The sequence below is a fragment of the Lampetra fluviatilis genome, chromosome 64, assembly GCF_964198595.1.
Source record: "Lampetra fluviatilis chromosome 64, kcLamFluv1.1, whole genome shotgun sequence".
Lineage (NCBI taxonomy): Eukaryota > Metazoa > Chordata > Hyperoartia > Petromyzontiformes > Petromyzontidae > Lampetra > Lampetra fluviatilis.
Genome location: NC_136338.1, coordinates 6074415 through 6090803, shown reverse-complemented (window position 1 = coordinate 6090803; position 16389 = coordinate 6074415). Strand labels below are relative to the sequence as shown.

The following is a 16389-nucleotide window of genomic DNA, read 5'->3' as shown; positions in this document are numbered from 1 at the left end:
AGTAGTGTAGTGTATAGTAGTGTATTTAGTGCACTGTATAGTAGTGTATAGTGTAGTGGTGTCTGACCAGCTAGTTGTGCCTCAAGCTGGTTCCATCTGGCCCGGCACTCTAGCTGCTACCGTAGGTGCACACCAGGCTCAACATCCCTGGTGAGTCGCTACAGTCAGCAGCTGACAACACACCAGGCTCAACATCCCTGGTGAGTCGCTACATTCAGCAGCTGACAACACACCAGGCTCAACATCCCTGGTGAGTCGCTACAGTCAGCAGCTGACAACACACCAGGCTCAACATCCCTGGTGAGTCGGTACAGTCAGCAGCTGACAACACCGAACCCCGAGCTGCGGTTAACTAACTCAGCTTGTCTGAGCCTGGGCATGTGGAACCCCCGGTTTTAGGAAATTCCACCAAAAAGGGTCTTTGGATCTTCCACTGCAACTAGTACCATCTCCATTCGTCTTGACTACGTCTTGCCACTGGGTACAGATGGGGCTGGTCGAGAGAGTGATGTTGACGCTGCGCAAATCACCCTCGCTTAAATCCAAGTTCTCTGCGCAAGTCATGGCACTTTTTAAACCATCGTCATTATCCAAGTCCCGTGGCGATGGGCGAGCGACAAAGCAGCAGGCACGGGTATGCTGGAAGCTGCTGCTGTTGCTGCGAGGATGACGAGCGGAGGAGTTCCGCGTGGCGATGGCTTGAAGCTCCTTTTGCTGACGAGAGCAGCGGCGAGGTGCCGCAAGGTCCACTCGTGGCCCAAACAACTTTGTGCGTGACGAGTGCGCAGAGGTCGCAACCGGGTATCCGATACCCGTACCCTACCCGATACCCGGCTACCCGTACCCTACCCTATACCTGGCCGGGTACGGGTAGCCGGGTATCGGGTAGGGTACGGGTACCCGTTTTCGACCCTTGTGCGGCCGGGTACGGGTAAGGAATGAAAACCCGTTTGCGAGCTCTGCGAGTGCGACGGCCTTGACAACTCACCCCCGTCCGCGTGCAGGTCACGTTGGTGCTGCTCTTCGTGTCCGCGGTGGCAGCGCTGGGCATCACCCTGTCGGAGGACTTCGGGCCGATGTGCGACCCAAAGCCGTGCGACGTCTCGGCCCCCATGCTCTACGTGAACCCGTGCCTCTACATGCTCACCTGGGTGAGTTTGGGGGTGGGCAAGCACCCAAACCCTACCCCGTGTGGTTACTGTCAGTGGTGCTGTTACTTAAGCACCCACCTGGGCTCATGGGCTCGCTCAGAGACCCACAGACTCGCATAGAGACCCCCTATCACTACCCCAACCCCTATCACTACCCCTATCATTACCCCTATCACTACCCCAACCCCTATCACTACCTTAACCCCTATCACTACCCCAACCCCTATCACTACACCAACCCCTACCCCAACCTCTATCACTACCCCAACCCCTATCACTAACCCTACACCTATCACTAACCCTACCCATATCACTACCCCTACCCCTATCACTACCCCAACCCCAATCACTACCCCAACCCCTATCACTACCCCAACCCCTATCACTACCCCAACCCCTATCACTACTCCAACCCCTATCACTACCCCAACCCCTATCACTACCCCTACCCCTATCACTACCCAACCCCTATCACTACCCCAACCCCTATCACTACCCCAACCCCAATCACTACCCCAACCCCTATCACTACCCCAACCCCTATCACTACCCCAACCCCTATCACTACCCCAACCCCTATCACTACCCCAACCCCGATCACTACCCCTATCACTACTCCAACCCCTATCACTACTCCAACCCCTATCACTACCCCAACTCCTATCACTACCCCAACCACTATCACTACCCCAACCCCTATCACTACCCCAACCCCGATCACTGCCCCTATCACTACCCTTATCACTACCCCAACCCCTATTACTTCCCCTATCCCTATCACTACCCCAACCCCTATCACTACCCCAACCCCAATCACTACCCCAACCCCTATCACTACCCCAACCCCTATCACTACCCCAACCCCTATCACTACCCCAACCCCTATCACTACCCCTACCCGTATCACTACCCCAACCCATTTTAAGCCGGTATGAAAATGACAATATATATGTACTAATATATATCTATGGGACCTTTTTGCCAGCATCGAAAATGATGAAAAACGAAGAATATATTTCAATGCAAGTATCAGAACACTTACAGTTGGCAAGAACGCATCCCATAGATAGAACTGCTATGAGTGTTCCAATACTGGCATTGTCTTTGAACTAGTCGCCTTTCAGCGTTGTTTTCTGGCCTAGCACCGGTGGTGTGAGACTAGGCCAGTGTCAAATATTGCGTACACTACACTCTACACTACATACAACTTAAACAATGAAAAGTACTGCACGTATATATATATAGACATGCGTCAGCCCATGCATATTGTAGAAGTAAGTACGGTACAGTTATATTGTAACTTCATACAGTCGGATATTCATTGTTGTCTATCCGTATGTTTATGACAATTTCATATCGCAAACACGTTTAAAACACACGCAAAAAACATATACACAACACCGAAAACAATGTCAAAATGTGCAAAACAAATAAGCTATTTTAAAGAATCACTCACTAGCTTACATACCCGGCGTTGCCCGGGCCAATTTTTTGTTCAAAACTACTCTTAAAAATTTAACAGCAGTGCATACCGACTGTGGTGGTACCTGCTATCACTACAGTAGTACATGTTGACTCTATAGCAGTATTTATCGACTCTATAGCACAAAGTACTTACCTGACAGAGTGGCGTGGTGAGGCCTAGTCCCGTGCAGAGCCTCCGGCCTCGCCTAGATTGTCCAGCAGGCCGAGGTGGCACCTTGGCAGGCTGGGCTGCTACCCCTGACCCCCCCCACCCCCAGCCACGATCTCCCCGGCCGCTCTGCAGTAATATCTACGGCCTATAGTGATAGCATCTACCGACTGTATAGCAGTAACTGCACGCATCGGGGTGGGGGGGAGGACATCACACAGTGAAGCATTAACGTCAGCGTTTAGTGTATTTTTATATCATTTTTAACACGAAAGAAAACGTCAGCCTCACTCCAACCGAAGGTGTGCGACTTGGCATGGGCCGTCCACCCCACCAAAGGCGCGTGAGTTGGTATGGTCGTGCACGCGTCATAAGTAAAAATTAAATAATTGAATGGAAAGAGCACAAAAATCGCACTAAATCGCTAATTAATCTAATTTAAAGTTGACGAATGTGAAAAAGGAATAGCGCTTGCTCACCGCGGAGCACACGGCGTGGTACCTTTTTAAATCCTTTATATTAAGTTCGCTTGCTTGCTTGTGTAATGTAGTAACTCGGCGGGAGACGACTTCACGGGTAACACACTCTTTATTTTATCAAACTCGTTCACAGGTGACTAACACCTACTTTGTATCTCGGGTGACAAACACCCACTTAGTATCTCGGGTGACAAACACCCACTTAGTATCTCGGGTGACAAACACCCACTTAGCTACTTGGCGACTAACGCCCACTGAGCTACTCGGATGACCAACATCCACTTAGTATCTCGGGTGACAAACACCCACTTAGCTACTCGGCGACTAACGCCACTGAGCTACTCGGATGACCAACATCCACTTAGCTACTCGGCGACTAACGCCACTGAGCTACTCGGGACACTCCCTGCCCGGGGTATCCGTCTCGACTGTGGGTCCCCAGCCCGACCCACGGGGGCGTCGGACCCCGGGTCCCACAGCCTCGCCTCCGAGCCACACAGGGCCCCGGTCCCCACAAGGACGGCGGGACTAGGGGTCTCGGGGCACTAGGTCTTCAGCTCCGTCTTCGGGTCTTCAACTGGGTAACTCTCCCCGAGTGCTCTCGCGCGTCCCCCTTTATACCCCACCTGCGGACGTCGCTGCGAGCACCCACTTATTCGACCAATCGCTGGGCGCTGGCTACGATCCTGTTTTCCCACATCTCATCGTGCCTCACCACCCACGCCGCGCCGCCCCGTCATCTGTCACTCCCGGCGCGCGCGTCCACACCACGCCCACAACGCGTGCCCAACCCCGCACCCCGCGCCGCCCCGTGATCCATCACTGTCACAGTCGGCGCACGTCAACACCACCACTACATCACCCCCTACCACATAGCTCGCAGCCGACCCGGCTGCTATAAAAATATACAAACCGCCCTGTGTGCCCCGTAACACAACACAACAACAAGAACAACAACTAACGTAACAACACAACACGACGCGAACACTACCATCCGCAACCATCAACCAATGCCACCGCGACAATAGAACAATATATACAAACCGGCGAGTGACAATAGCAATGTGTATGCAGAAAGGAAAATAAATGGTAATTTTTTTTTTTTTTTTTTTTTTTCTTTCGACTCGTGCAGTGTCCCCTTTTTTCCGAGCGTCCCTACAACGGGACATTACCCTGGCAGAGGGGAACACCGGGCGAGCTCGGTGTAGAGAAAAAACGTCTTCATGAAAATTGTTGAGCCCTAGCCCGAGTCCGCCTTGCCGGTCCGTCGTACGGCACCAGACGCGGTTGAACGTCCGGTGGTGCCGGCGGTTCAGGAAGACATCGGCCAGGCATCGAGGACCCGTGCGTGCCCCGGGGTTCAGGCTCCCGACGGTCAGCAGCCGTCAAGCCCGAGGCACCTGGGGGTGGGTCAGGTGGAGACACGTGAGGATCAGCCTGCGACACCTCCCTCCCCGAGTCGACGGTCACATCACACGCCCGGTCGTCACGGCACAGAACGGGGTCACACGGTGCCGCATAGGGCTTCAGTCGGGAGGGGTGCACGTACCAACGGCGTTTCCCCCATTTAATCTGTATACTCTGGGGTCGTGCAACCCGCACAATTTCCACCGGTCCCCTCCAAGGTCTCAACAACTTGGGGGACGTAGCCAACGGTGCATGTGGACAATGCAGCCAGGCCTTATCGCCTGGTTTCCAATCATGCGTATGCACCCTCCGCTCATGAAATTTCTCGTTCGCAATTTGCCGCGACCGTGAATTCAACCTCGCCGCCTCCCGCGCTTCAGTCAATTTGGCGATATTAAATTTGATGTGGTCTGCCAATTTAGATTTTGCACGTGGCTGGGAAATCCCCAGTTGGACGTCCATGGCCGGATCGGCCTCCCGCCCATACATAAGAAAAAATGGGGAAAACCCCGTCGCCGCATGAGGGGCCATTCGATAGGCCGCGAGTACCCCCGGCACCTGCAAGTCCCAATCAACCTGATCGTCGCAGACCTGTTGGCACAACATAGACGTAATCGTCCTGTTCGGACGCTCAACCATCCCGTCAGTCTGCGGGTGGTAGGGGGAAGTACGCACTTTCTTTGTACCCAACAGGTCGCACACCTCGCGCAACAAAACGCTCGAAAAATTCTTTCCTTGATCCGTCAGCAAGCGTTCGGGGGCGCCCTTGTCCAAAACATAACCCTGGACAAAGGCGTCCGCCACCGCCGCAGCCGACTGGTTGGCGAGCGGCCATGCCATAGGCCATCGGGTGAAGTATTCCACGCCAACCAGCAGGAACCTATTTCCCCTTGGTGTAGCCGGAAAGGGCCCCAAGATGTCCAACGCTACCAATTCGTTTATACGCGAAACCTGAATGGATTGCAGCGGTGGATTAGCTGCCAATGGTGGCGGTTTCCTTTTGGCGCACCCTACGCATCCCTTAAGAATATTCGCCACGTCGTTACCCATCCCCGGCCAATAATAGTCTCGCTGGATTAGGGCGAGCGTTTTGTGAAAACCCAGATGCATGAGCCGTTCATGAGCTGCCAGAACAACCCTACCCCGCATAGCAACAGGCACAACGAGCACGTGACGCCGGGACATGTTGTCCCACTTCATCAAAAGGCCCTGTCTGCACACCCAGGAACCGACCCGCGCCTCCCCTACCTCGGGAGCGCCAACTTTCCGACGTAGCGTAAGTAGGGAGCTGTCGGACATCTGGAGACGGCCCCACTCAATGAGGGGCAACGACAACAGCGAATCCCTCCCCGTGGGGGCGTCCTCTCCCGGGGTGTCAGTGGCGGCGAGCGCAACTCCCGGGGTGCCGGCGACCGGGGGTTTGCACCGCGCCGATCCCAACAAACATGTGCAGTCCGTGCACGGAGGCAACCGCGACAAGGCGTCCGCATTTGAGTGTCGCAATCCCTTGCGGTAAATCGTCGTGAATTGGTAGTCTTGAAGGACCTCCAACCATCGGGACAATTGGCCCGATGGCTGTGCCACGCGCATAGCGTATTGTAGAGCCGCATGGTCCGTACGGACCATAAAATGACGGCCGTAAAGATACGGCCTGAATTGCTGTGTAAAAAACACAATCGCTAACAATTCACGACGAGTTACGCAATAGCGTTGTTCGGCGGGGGAAAGAACTCTACTACCGTAGGCGACCACCCGTTCAACCCCCAAGACCACCTGTGAGAGCACCCCCCCGATACCCGTGTTGCTGGCGTCTGTGTCAAGCAAAAACGGTTGTGTGAAATTGGGGTAACATAAGGGGGGAGCCTGCACCAAGGCGTCACGAAGGGAGCAGAACGCAGCCTCCTCTTCCGCCCCCCAGTGAAACCTCACACCCTTAGCCGTCAAAGCGTGCAGGGGCCTGGCTATGGTGGCAAATTGCTTGACAAAACGACGGTAATAGGAGGCGAAACCAATGAAACTGCGAACCTCCGTGACCGAGGTTGGCGTTGGCCATGAGCTGACGCAATGCGTCTTAGCAGGGTCCGTCGAGATCCCTGAACGACTCACGATATGGCCCAAATACCTGACCAATTCCCGAAGCAGAAAACATTTAGCCGGTTTAAATTTAAGCTTAGTGGAACGCATCCTGAGGAACACCGCTCTCAGTCGCTGGAGGTGCTCCTCGAAAGTCCGACTAAAGACGATGATATCGTCGAGATAAATCAAACAGGTATCCCATTGGAGGCCCGACAAAACCAATTCCATGAGTCTCTGGAACGTGGCAGGAGCGGAATGTAAGCCCATGGGCAAACGGTTGAATTCAAATAGGCCACCAGGTGTCCGGAAAGCAGTTTTAGGTTTAGACTCGTTATCGAGTGGCAATTGCCAAAATCCAGAAAGCAGATCGAGTGTGGAAAAAAACTGTGCTCCCGCCAAGGCATCCAGCGACTCATCCATCCTGGGGAGCGGATACGCATCCGCCATCGAGATTTTGTTTAAGCGGCGGAAATCGACACAAAACCGCAAGGACCCGTCCTGTTTCTTTACTAGGACAATAGGAGCACCCCACGGACTAGAAGAGGGCGAAATGATATCGGCCGCCAACATATCATTAACCGCCGATTGCACATGTTCCTTCTCGGCTGGGCTGAGCCGGAAGGGATTCTGACGAATAGGGGCCGCGTCCCCTGTAGCTATGTGGTGGCGCAACAGGTCAGTGCAGCCGATATCGTACTTATGTTTGCTGAACACGTCAGCAAACTCGAGTAGCAAACCCCTCAATGCTCCCAATTGCACCTCGGACAAGTTAGCAGAACCGGCACACAACGAGTCCAACCACTCAGTCCCCTCATCACTTGGAGGATGCGACTTGACAGTGAAATCTGCTTGAGCCACGAGCCGTTCCTCAACGGGTAGCGGCGCGGCGTGAGCCAGCACCGTTCCCTGCGCAATTACGGCCGGACGCGACCCCGTATTCAGGACCATTACGAACGGCTCACTGTCCCCTCTCACCATGGTTTGAGCAACCGCTAAGTCGAGGCCCCTTCTGGCTCTGTTAGACGGCCCCAACAGCACCCCCTGTGCCTCCGCACCCACCTCGAGTGGCTTCCTGAACCGAAGGGGTACTAACATTTGCGATCCCGGGGGCACCCGTACAGTGTGAGTTGCCAGCGCCTGCACCGTCGCACAAACCGTGCGCATTTTGGTAGGGCTCGTCAAGAACGCAACCCGCAGACCTGACGGAAGCTCTATGCAGGCCTGATCTATAAGAATTTTGATGGGCATTTTGGACAAAAAGTCCGTACCTAGCAAACAGGGAACGGCCAGCGATGATGATACAAAAATAGGGCCCGCCAATTTGATGTCACCAATGCAAATAGTCGCCCGAATCTGGCCGATGATCCCCAGGGATCCCCCATTCGCCGCATAAAATGGCACGTCTACTGGCAGAAGGGGTCTACTTTGGACGGGAAGAATGTTATAAATAAGGTCCGAGATGATGGTGGCCGACGCACCCGTGTCAACAAGCACCCGGACCTCAACCCCGTCAATGAACCCCGTTACCACGGACGACCCGGCCGACGCAGCCACGATCCTGTGGGCCAATTCGGACCACTCGACTGCTTGCGGGCCGCGTACGGACCCCCCTCGCCGAAATGAACCCCCGGCACCCAGCCGCGAACCCCCCACCGCCAAGCGGCGACCCGAATGTGCCGTGTTTGTGGACCGAACGTGTGAGGTGCCGCGACTTGCCGGGTTTTGTTGGGATGACTTGTGGCCCTGGTCGTCGTCCCGACGTGGTCCTGTGGCGCGCTGACGCGGGGCCCGGCACCCGGCTGCGACGTGACCCCGAAGGCCGCAGTTGTAGCAGACGACGGACGTCGTAGGTTTCGGTTGCTCCAGCTTGCGGGGTGAACGTGTGGGCGAACGACCTCCCGTTCTCCACTCCCCCGGACGCGATGCAGCGAAGGCCTGCTCCTGATCCGCAGCTGGCTGAGTTTCGGCGATCGTGGCGGCCAGTGCCGCGTTCCCCGCCCATTTGCAGACGACCCCCGGCTTGCGTTTGAGGACCTCGTACGCGTGAATGCTCGTGGCGATCGCCAGGGAGCAGATATCCATCTCGTCCGCCACATTGATGGGGACCCCCAAATCGTGGGCCAACGCCAGCAGCTGCTCCGTCACCATGGCGTCCTTCCCCTCCTTATCCATGCGGGGAAAAGCTGCGTCCGCCAAGGCGAGTAGTGCCGTGCGATAGGCGAGCGTCGTTTCTCCAGCCACCTTCCGCCGATCGTAGAACTGGTGGCGACACGTGGAGGGCGGCCCGAACACCTTCGCCATCAGGTGTAGTGCGGCCTGGAGCGTAGAGCGGGACGACCTTGCAGCAGATGTGAAGGCTGCCAGCGCGTCGTCGTCGAGCATCGCTGGCAACGCACGCAGGGCAGTGGTGTCGGACCACCCCGACATCTCCTGATGAGCGAGGAACCTTCGTTGGAAGGCTCCCCAGTCGCCCCCATCCGCCTTGAACGCCGACAGCGCGGGCAATCTTTGCTGGAGGACCCGATCGTCGTCGACGTCGGAGAGATTTTCCCGCGCTCCGCTGTAGTTGTGTAAAATGTCGGCTCGGTTGTCAGGCGCAAAATGGAGAGCTCCGGTGCGCGCTGATGATGTGGGCTGCGCTGAGCGGAGGTCTCCGGTCACGTGGTGTCCGTGTTTCCCGCCAATCGATGGCGGCCCCTCAAAAACGGCGGGAACTTCCAGACTTTTGGCGCGAAGCGCCTTTTGGCGGGATCCCGCCAGCCTCGCTCCTTCCTCCAACCCCGCAGCCGTTTTCTCGCCCGCTGGAACGGAGATCTCCGCCAAGATTGCAGTGGCGGCGAGCAGCAACTCCGCCAACCGGGAGTGTGCGTCCTGCAGGCTGGTGTCGGAGGCGAGCAGAGCGCCGGCCATCCCCGCGAAGGGCTGCATCGGCGGCAACTCCTCGTCCTCTCCTCCCGAGGTTGGTGTCCCCGGTACGCCGTCGTCTTCCCGACCTCGCTCGTGGGTACGGGTAGTCTTCCTAGTGTCCATTCTTCTTGAAGACAGGTTCACTTCTGACGCCAGTTGTAATGTAGTAACTCGGCGGGAGACGACTTCACGGGTAACACACTCTTTATTCTATCAAACTCGTTCACAGGTGACTAACACCTACTTTGTATCTCGGGTGACAACCACCCACTTAGTATCTCGGGTGACAAACACCCACTTAATATCTCGGGTGACAAACACCCACTTAGCTACTTGGCGACTAACGCCCACTGAGCTACTCGGATGACCAACATCCACTTAGTATCTCGGGTGACAAACACCCACTTAGCTACTCGGCGACTAACGCCACTGAGCTACTCGGATGACCAACATCCACTTAGCTACTCGGCGACTAACGCCACTGAGCTACTCGGGACACTCCCTGCCCGGGGTATCCGTCTCGACTGTGGGTCCCCAGCCCGACCCACGGGGGCGTCGGACCCCGGGTCCCACAGCCTCGCCTCCGAGCCACACAGGGCCCCGGTCCCCACAAGGACGGCGGGACTAGGGGTCTCGGGGCACTAGGTCTTCAGCTCCGTCTTCGGGTCTTCAACTGGGTAACTCTCCCCGAGTGCTCTCGCGCGTCCCCCTTTATACCCCACCTGCGGACGTCGCTGCGAGCACCCACTTATTCGACCAATCGCTGGGCGCTGGCTACGATCCTGTTTTCCCACATCTCATCGTGCCTCACCACCCACGCCGCGCCGCCCCGTCATCTGTCACTCCACACCACGCCCACAACGCGTGCCCAACCCCGCACCCCGCGCCGCCCCGTGATCCATCACTGTCACAGTCGGCGCACGTCAACACCACCACTACACTTGCGTGCTTGCTTGCTTGCGTGCTTGCTTGCTTGCGTGCTTGCTTGCTTGCGTGCTTGCTTGCTTGCGTGCTTGCTTGCTTGCGTGCTTGCTTGCTTGCGTGCTTGCTTGCTTGCGTGCTTGCTTGCTTGCGTGCTTGCTTGCTTGCGTGCTTGCTTGCTTGCGTGCTTGCTTGCTTGCGTGCTTGCTTGCTTGCGTGCTTGCTTGCGTGGTTAGGACCGTGCAAATCTTTCGGTCGTTTTTTAACCAACTTCCCGTGATCCAATCGAGCTGACATTTTCCACACAGACTCGTTGTGCCAGACAATTATTGTTCGTGAAAAAAAATTCCCAAAATTTTACACTTTTTAGGCAAAAAAAAATTATTTTACATATATTCAAATAGAACTCATTCATGGCTTTGGCTGAACTTCAGAGTGTAAGAGTCCAGAGCGTAACCCCTCCACAAGCCGTGGCGGAGTAGCGCAGTTGGTAGCGCCCTCGCTTCCCATGCCAAAGGTCGCGGGATCGATCCCCATGTCCTCCACAGGCGAATATATTTTTTAAATCCTTTATATTAAGTTCGCTTGCTTGCTTAGGACCGTGCAAATTTTTCGCTCGTTTTTTAACCCACTTCCCGTGATCCAATCGAGCTGACATTTTCCACACAGACTCGTTGTGTGTGACAATTAATTTTCGTGAAAAAATAAATCCTAAATTTTACACTGTTTAGGGAAAACAAATTAAATATTTAATTACCAATTGCTTAATGGTGGCAGACAATCATCTGACCCATAGGTGGCAGCCATCTCAAGCCAGAGGACGAGAGGACTCTAGCCGCCACGCATATAAAGGATTTATAGTGAAAAACTTTGTTTTTACGGGTTTACTTGTTTAAAGTAAACTCCACTGTTGGAGAGTGAAATCATTCGCAAGCGTGCGAACACACACAAAGCCACAAACAGACAAATTTTAAATTTTTTTAACAGATGATTTAGTGATTATCCGGCGTTTTTGAAAATCCAGCATCCCCTGCCCCCGAAGCCACCGGATAATATAATCGATGATAATCGATTATTATTAGTATCCAATCACGTTTGATTGCATAGTTCTTGTGCTGTTCGCCTTTTGGGGCGTTGTTCTCCGGTCTAACACCGGCGGCGAAGACAGACAAGGCCATGGCAGAGGTTGTCCGTCTCTCTGGTGACCGATCGGCCCATTGTCGTTGTGTTCCCACTTAGGAGCCGTTCGGCTTACGAGCGGCTCTCAGGAACGAATTCCGTTGGTAACCCGATGACTGCCCGCACACCGCGGTGGCTAGGAGATGTTAACTACCTCGTCTGGTACACAGGAGGTCGTGGGATCGATCCCGACCCTGACGTTGCCTGCTGTTGTATATTTGGAGTCTGCGTCTCTCTCTCTCTCTCCCCATGGCCGCGTGGAGTTTTGTCTGCGGGTCCTCCGGTTTTCCCCCTCCACATTTAGAATCAACGTCACCGCGCGTTCAGAGTTGTTTGGCTGCCTCTGTACACTTCCACGCGGCGATAATGTTGATGATAATAAGCAACGTTGTCGAGCCGCGATTTTGGGTCCGGTCGCTTCTAAAAAAGAGCTACATAGCTCAGTGGGAGTTGACCTGGTAGAATCATGAAAAGGAATAGTTAGTACGATACCGAAGCACGCTTGCGTGCATGTTTTTGCCATGCGCTTGATGATGTGTGGGTCTCGCGGACTCGATGATGCCTTGCGACAACGGGTACTGCGTGTGCCTCTTTGGGTCGTTTTAACTTCTTGACACCTTCTGTATGTGTTGCCGGATAAGCGGACAGACTATTGTGTTTTCACACATACACACACACACATTGTATAAAGTAAGATGCCGACTCACCCGCCCACCTTGTCCGTTGGTGTGTACTCTGCGTGTTGTTGTGTACCATGTGTTGAGTTGTTTACCCTGTGTTGTTGTGTTGTTGTTTACCCTGTGTGTTGTGTGTACCCTGTGTGTTGTGTTGTTTGCTGTGTACCACGTGTGTTGTGTCGCCAGCTGCTGCTGCTGGTGCTGGGCGAGGTGGCGCGTCGCCGTGGCGGCGGCGGACTCCTCTTCCTCTTCTGGCTGCTGCTTGTCCTGTGCGGGGCGCTGCCCCTGCAGACGCTGGTGCGGCAGCTCCTGGCGGGGGTGAGTGGTTGGTGTGGCTGAGCCCCATGGGGTGAGTGGCTGGTGTGGCTGGACCCCATGGGGTGAGTGGCTGGTGTGGCTGGGCCACGATGGGGTGAGTGGTTGGTGTGGCTGGGCCCCCATGGGGTGAGTGGTTGGTGTGGCTGGGCCACGATGGGGTGAGTGGTTGGTGTGGCTGGGCCACGATGAGGTGAGTGGTTGGTGTGGCTGCCCCCATGTGGTGAGTGGCTGGTGTGGCTGGGCCCCCCATGATGGGTGAGTGGCTGGTGTGGCTGCCCCCATGTGGTGAGTGGTTGGTGTGGCTGGCTCCCATGGGGTGAGTGGCTGGTGTGGCTGGCCCCCATGTGGTGAGTGGTTGGTGTGGCTGGCCCCCATGGGGTGAGTGGCTGGTGTGGCTGGCCCCCATGTGGTGAGTGGTTGGTGTGGCTGGCCCCCATGTGGTGAGTGGTTGGTGTGGCTGAACCCCATGTGGTGAGTGGTTGGTGTGGCTGGGCCCCATGGGGTGAGTGGCTGGTGTGGTTCTAACTCGATGGGGTGAGTTAACTCGTTTTTATTGATCACGTTCTCATGATCATGTAGATATTGATTACGTTGTAGGTATTGCTCACGACGTTGATCATGTTGTTATTGATCACGTTCTATGCCTTCATCATGTTATTGATCATAAAGTGATCACGTAGTTGTTGATCGGTGTTATGATCACCGCACGGTTATTTATTATTTTATTGATCGCATAGTTATTTATCACATTGCTGTTATTGTTCACTTAGTTATCTATCGCGCAGTCCTTGATCATGTAGTTATTTATCGCGTTATTGATCGCGTAGTTAATGATTACGTTGTAGTTATTGATCACATTGTATTTATTGATGCCATTATTGATTACTTAGTTGTTGCTGTTGTTGTAGTTATTGATCACGCGGTTGTTGTTGTTGTTGTTGTTCGTGGTTGTGCGGCAGGTCGAGGGCGGCGGGGAGCGCCACTGGGTCTTCTTCGTCTCCTTCGGCCTCCAGGTCCAGGCCCTCGTCCTGTCGGCCTTTGCCGACTCGGCCAGCGAGCCCGAGGAGACCAAGCCCTGCCAATTTGTACGAGCGCTGGGTGGTGGTGGTGGTGACGGTGGTGGTGGCGGTGACGGTGGTGGCAGTGGTGGTGGTGACGGTTGTGACGGTGGTGACGGTGGTGTGACGGTGGTGTGACGGTGGTGGTGGTGACGGTGGTGGTGGTGACGGTGGTGGTGGTGGTGACGGTGGTGGTGGTGACGGTGGTGATGGTGGTGGCGGTGGTGACGGTGGGGGTGGTGGTGACGGTGGGGGTGGTGGTGACGGTGGGGGTGTTGGCGGTGGTGACGGTAACGGTGGTGGTCGTGGCGGCGGTGGTGGTGACGGTGGTGGTGGTGATGGTGACGGTGGTGGCGGTGGTGATGGTGGTGATGGTGACGGTGGCACCAGGCAGAGATGATCTCCCAAGCGAAATGCTGAGGGTGGCGTTTCTGCACAGACTGCCCGACATGACATCATAACAACAGTCTGGGCCACTGGACGGGTTTCGCAGGATTGGAAGGATGCCCTGGTGGTGGTCCCCCTCTTTAAGAAGAGGGACTGCACAGACTGTAACAACTACAGGGGCATCTCACTCCTCAGTGTGCGGGAAAGGTCCTGGTAAGGATTATTCAACATTGGCTTGCCAGGCACGCTGAGGAGAGGCTTGCGGAGCCCCAATGCGGTTTCAGGAAAGGGCGGTCCTGCACAGATGCCATATTTTCTGTCCGTCTGCTACAGCAGAAGTGTAGCGAATTCTAACAAAACCTACATCTCTGCTTTATTGACCTGGTAAAGACCGATGATATCATCAGTAGACCTGGGCTCTGGGTTATTCTTCGTGCTTTCGGAGTCCCTTATCCGCTGCTCACGATCATTAAGAACCTTCATGATGGTGAGCGGGCCCGGGTTAAACTACGTGGCCGGGAGTCGGAGCCATTCCCTATACACCTTGGGGTGTGACATGGATGTTCTCTGGCTCCCACATTATTTAACATCTATTTCGACCACATAGTTCGTGAAGCCTTTGATGGCTGTACCGGAGGAATTTCCATCTGGTACAGATACAATGGGAGGCTGATCGATGTCCGGGTGTGGTCAAGGGATGGCTCCCTATTGGTCAACCACGTTTGTATGCCGATGATCTGGTAATTGCCGCTCACTCAGAGGAGGAGATGGAGTCGCTGCTGCTGAACCTGGATCGTGCCACTAAGAGGTGGGGCCTTACTATCAGCCCCACCAAAACTAAGCACCTGCCTGGGTATTTTGTACCATCGGGCACTCCACCCCCACACCTCCCAATTGGTGATGGGGCAGTTGTGGAGAGAGTGGAGAGTTTCCAATACCTGGGCAGTGTGCTCATGACCGGCTCCGGTTTGACAGCAGAGGTCTCACTCCAAATCAGTCGAGCGGTATTATCTTTTCATCGGTTGCGTAACGCTGTGTGGAAGCTACCTGGTCTGACGCTCCGCACGAAGCTTCAGGTCTTCTCGGCCACGGTCATTCCTTCCCTTCTCTGCGCTTGCAAAACGTGGACATCTTCGCCGGTTAGAAACATTTAGGCTGGGCTGCCTACGATCCATCCTGGGTTTAACCAGGCTGGATTGTGTGAGGAGCTCAAAAACCCTTAAAAGATCTGGACAAAGTCCCATTGTTGAGCTCCTCCAGCGGGCAAGGCTGCGTTGGCTGGGTCTTGTGGCTCACATACCCAGTCACCACATGCTTAAACAGCTTTTGTTCTAACGGATCGAGGGGGCTAAACGGGCGCGGCACGGGCTCGAGAAGAGATAGAGTGATGTGGTACAGGAGGATGTAGAGCTGAGTGGACTTGCCGATGACTGGTACCAGCGGTGTCAAGATCGGCCTCAGTGGAGGAGGCTCGTGAAGGACGCTACTGGGCAGTTGGAGGCAGTCGCCCTCCAACAACAACGGGGGGCGGAGGAGCGACGCTCACAACAACGAGCAAAGGGACAGGTGGCTAAGGCACAATAAGTTGGTACAGTAGGAGGCACAGGTGGTGCATCAGCCAATCATCTGTCATCTCAGTCAGTCGACCCGTGGCACCTGCTGGGTCTGCCCCGTGACCTCCTGCCAGCGGGCGTTCGACACTTCACGTGGCCTCAACGTGCACATAGCCTGGCACAAGCGACGTGGTGACATCACCACCACTTAGTGGCGAATGGCGGTTGTTGTTGTTGGTGGTGGCGGTGGTGGCGATGGTGGTGGCGGTGGTGGTGGCGGTGTTGGCTGTGCCGATGTTGGTGGTGGTGCCGTTATTGGTGGTGTTGTTGGTGGTGGTGGCGGTAAAAGCTGAATGGTTCCTGCAGAAGGCCCCACGTCTGTGCCGGTTCTCTTTTGCAGAAACCGAACCCCACGGCGCGAGCGTCCTTCCTCAACCTCATCACCTTCACCTGGTTTGACAAGTCAGTGCGCCCCGTGCCATTGTCACTCCGTCCGACCACCGACACCAACAACCTCACCACCACCAATAACCCTACCACCAACACCACCACCATCACAACCACCACTAACCCTACCACCACCACCACCACTAACCCTACCACCACCACCAATAACCCTACCACCAACACCACTAACCCTACC

The 16389-nt window shown here is 55.1% G+C and overlaps 1 protein-coding gene across 1 annotated transcript in view; it reads left to right on the top strand.

The window, feature by feature from the left end:
- The window catches only part of LOC144951884 (ATP-binding cassette sub-family C member 2-like), a 94554-nt gene that overhangs the window by 16263 nt on the left and 61902 nt on the right, over window positions 1-16389 (top strand). The window contains exons 4-7 of the mRNA XM_078882232.1: window positions 1005-1151; window positions 12617-12748; window positions 13708-13833; window positions 16147-16208. Of these exons, the coding sequence (XP_078738358.1) occupies window positions 1005-1151; window positions 12617-12748; window positions 13708-13833; window positions 16147-16208 (467 nt within the window). The remainder of the gene's footprint in view (window positions 1-1004; window positions 1152-12616; window positions 12749-13707; window positions 13834-16146; window positions 16209-16389) is intronic.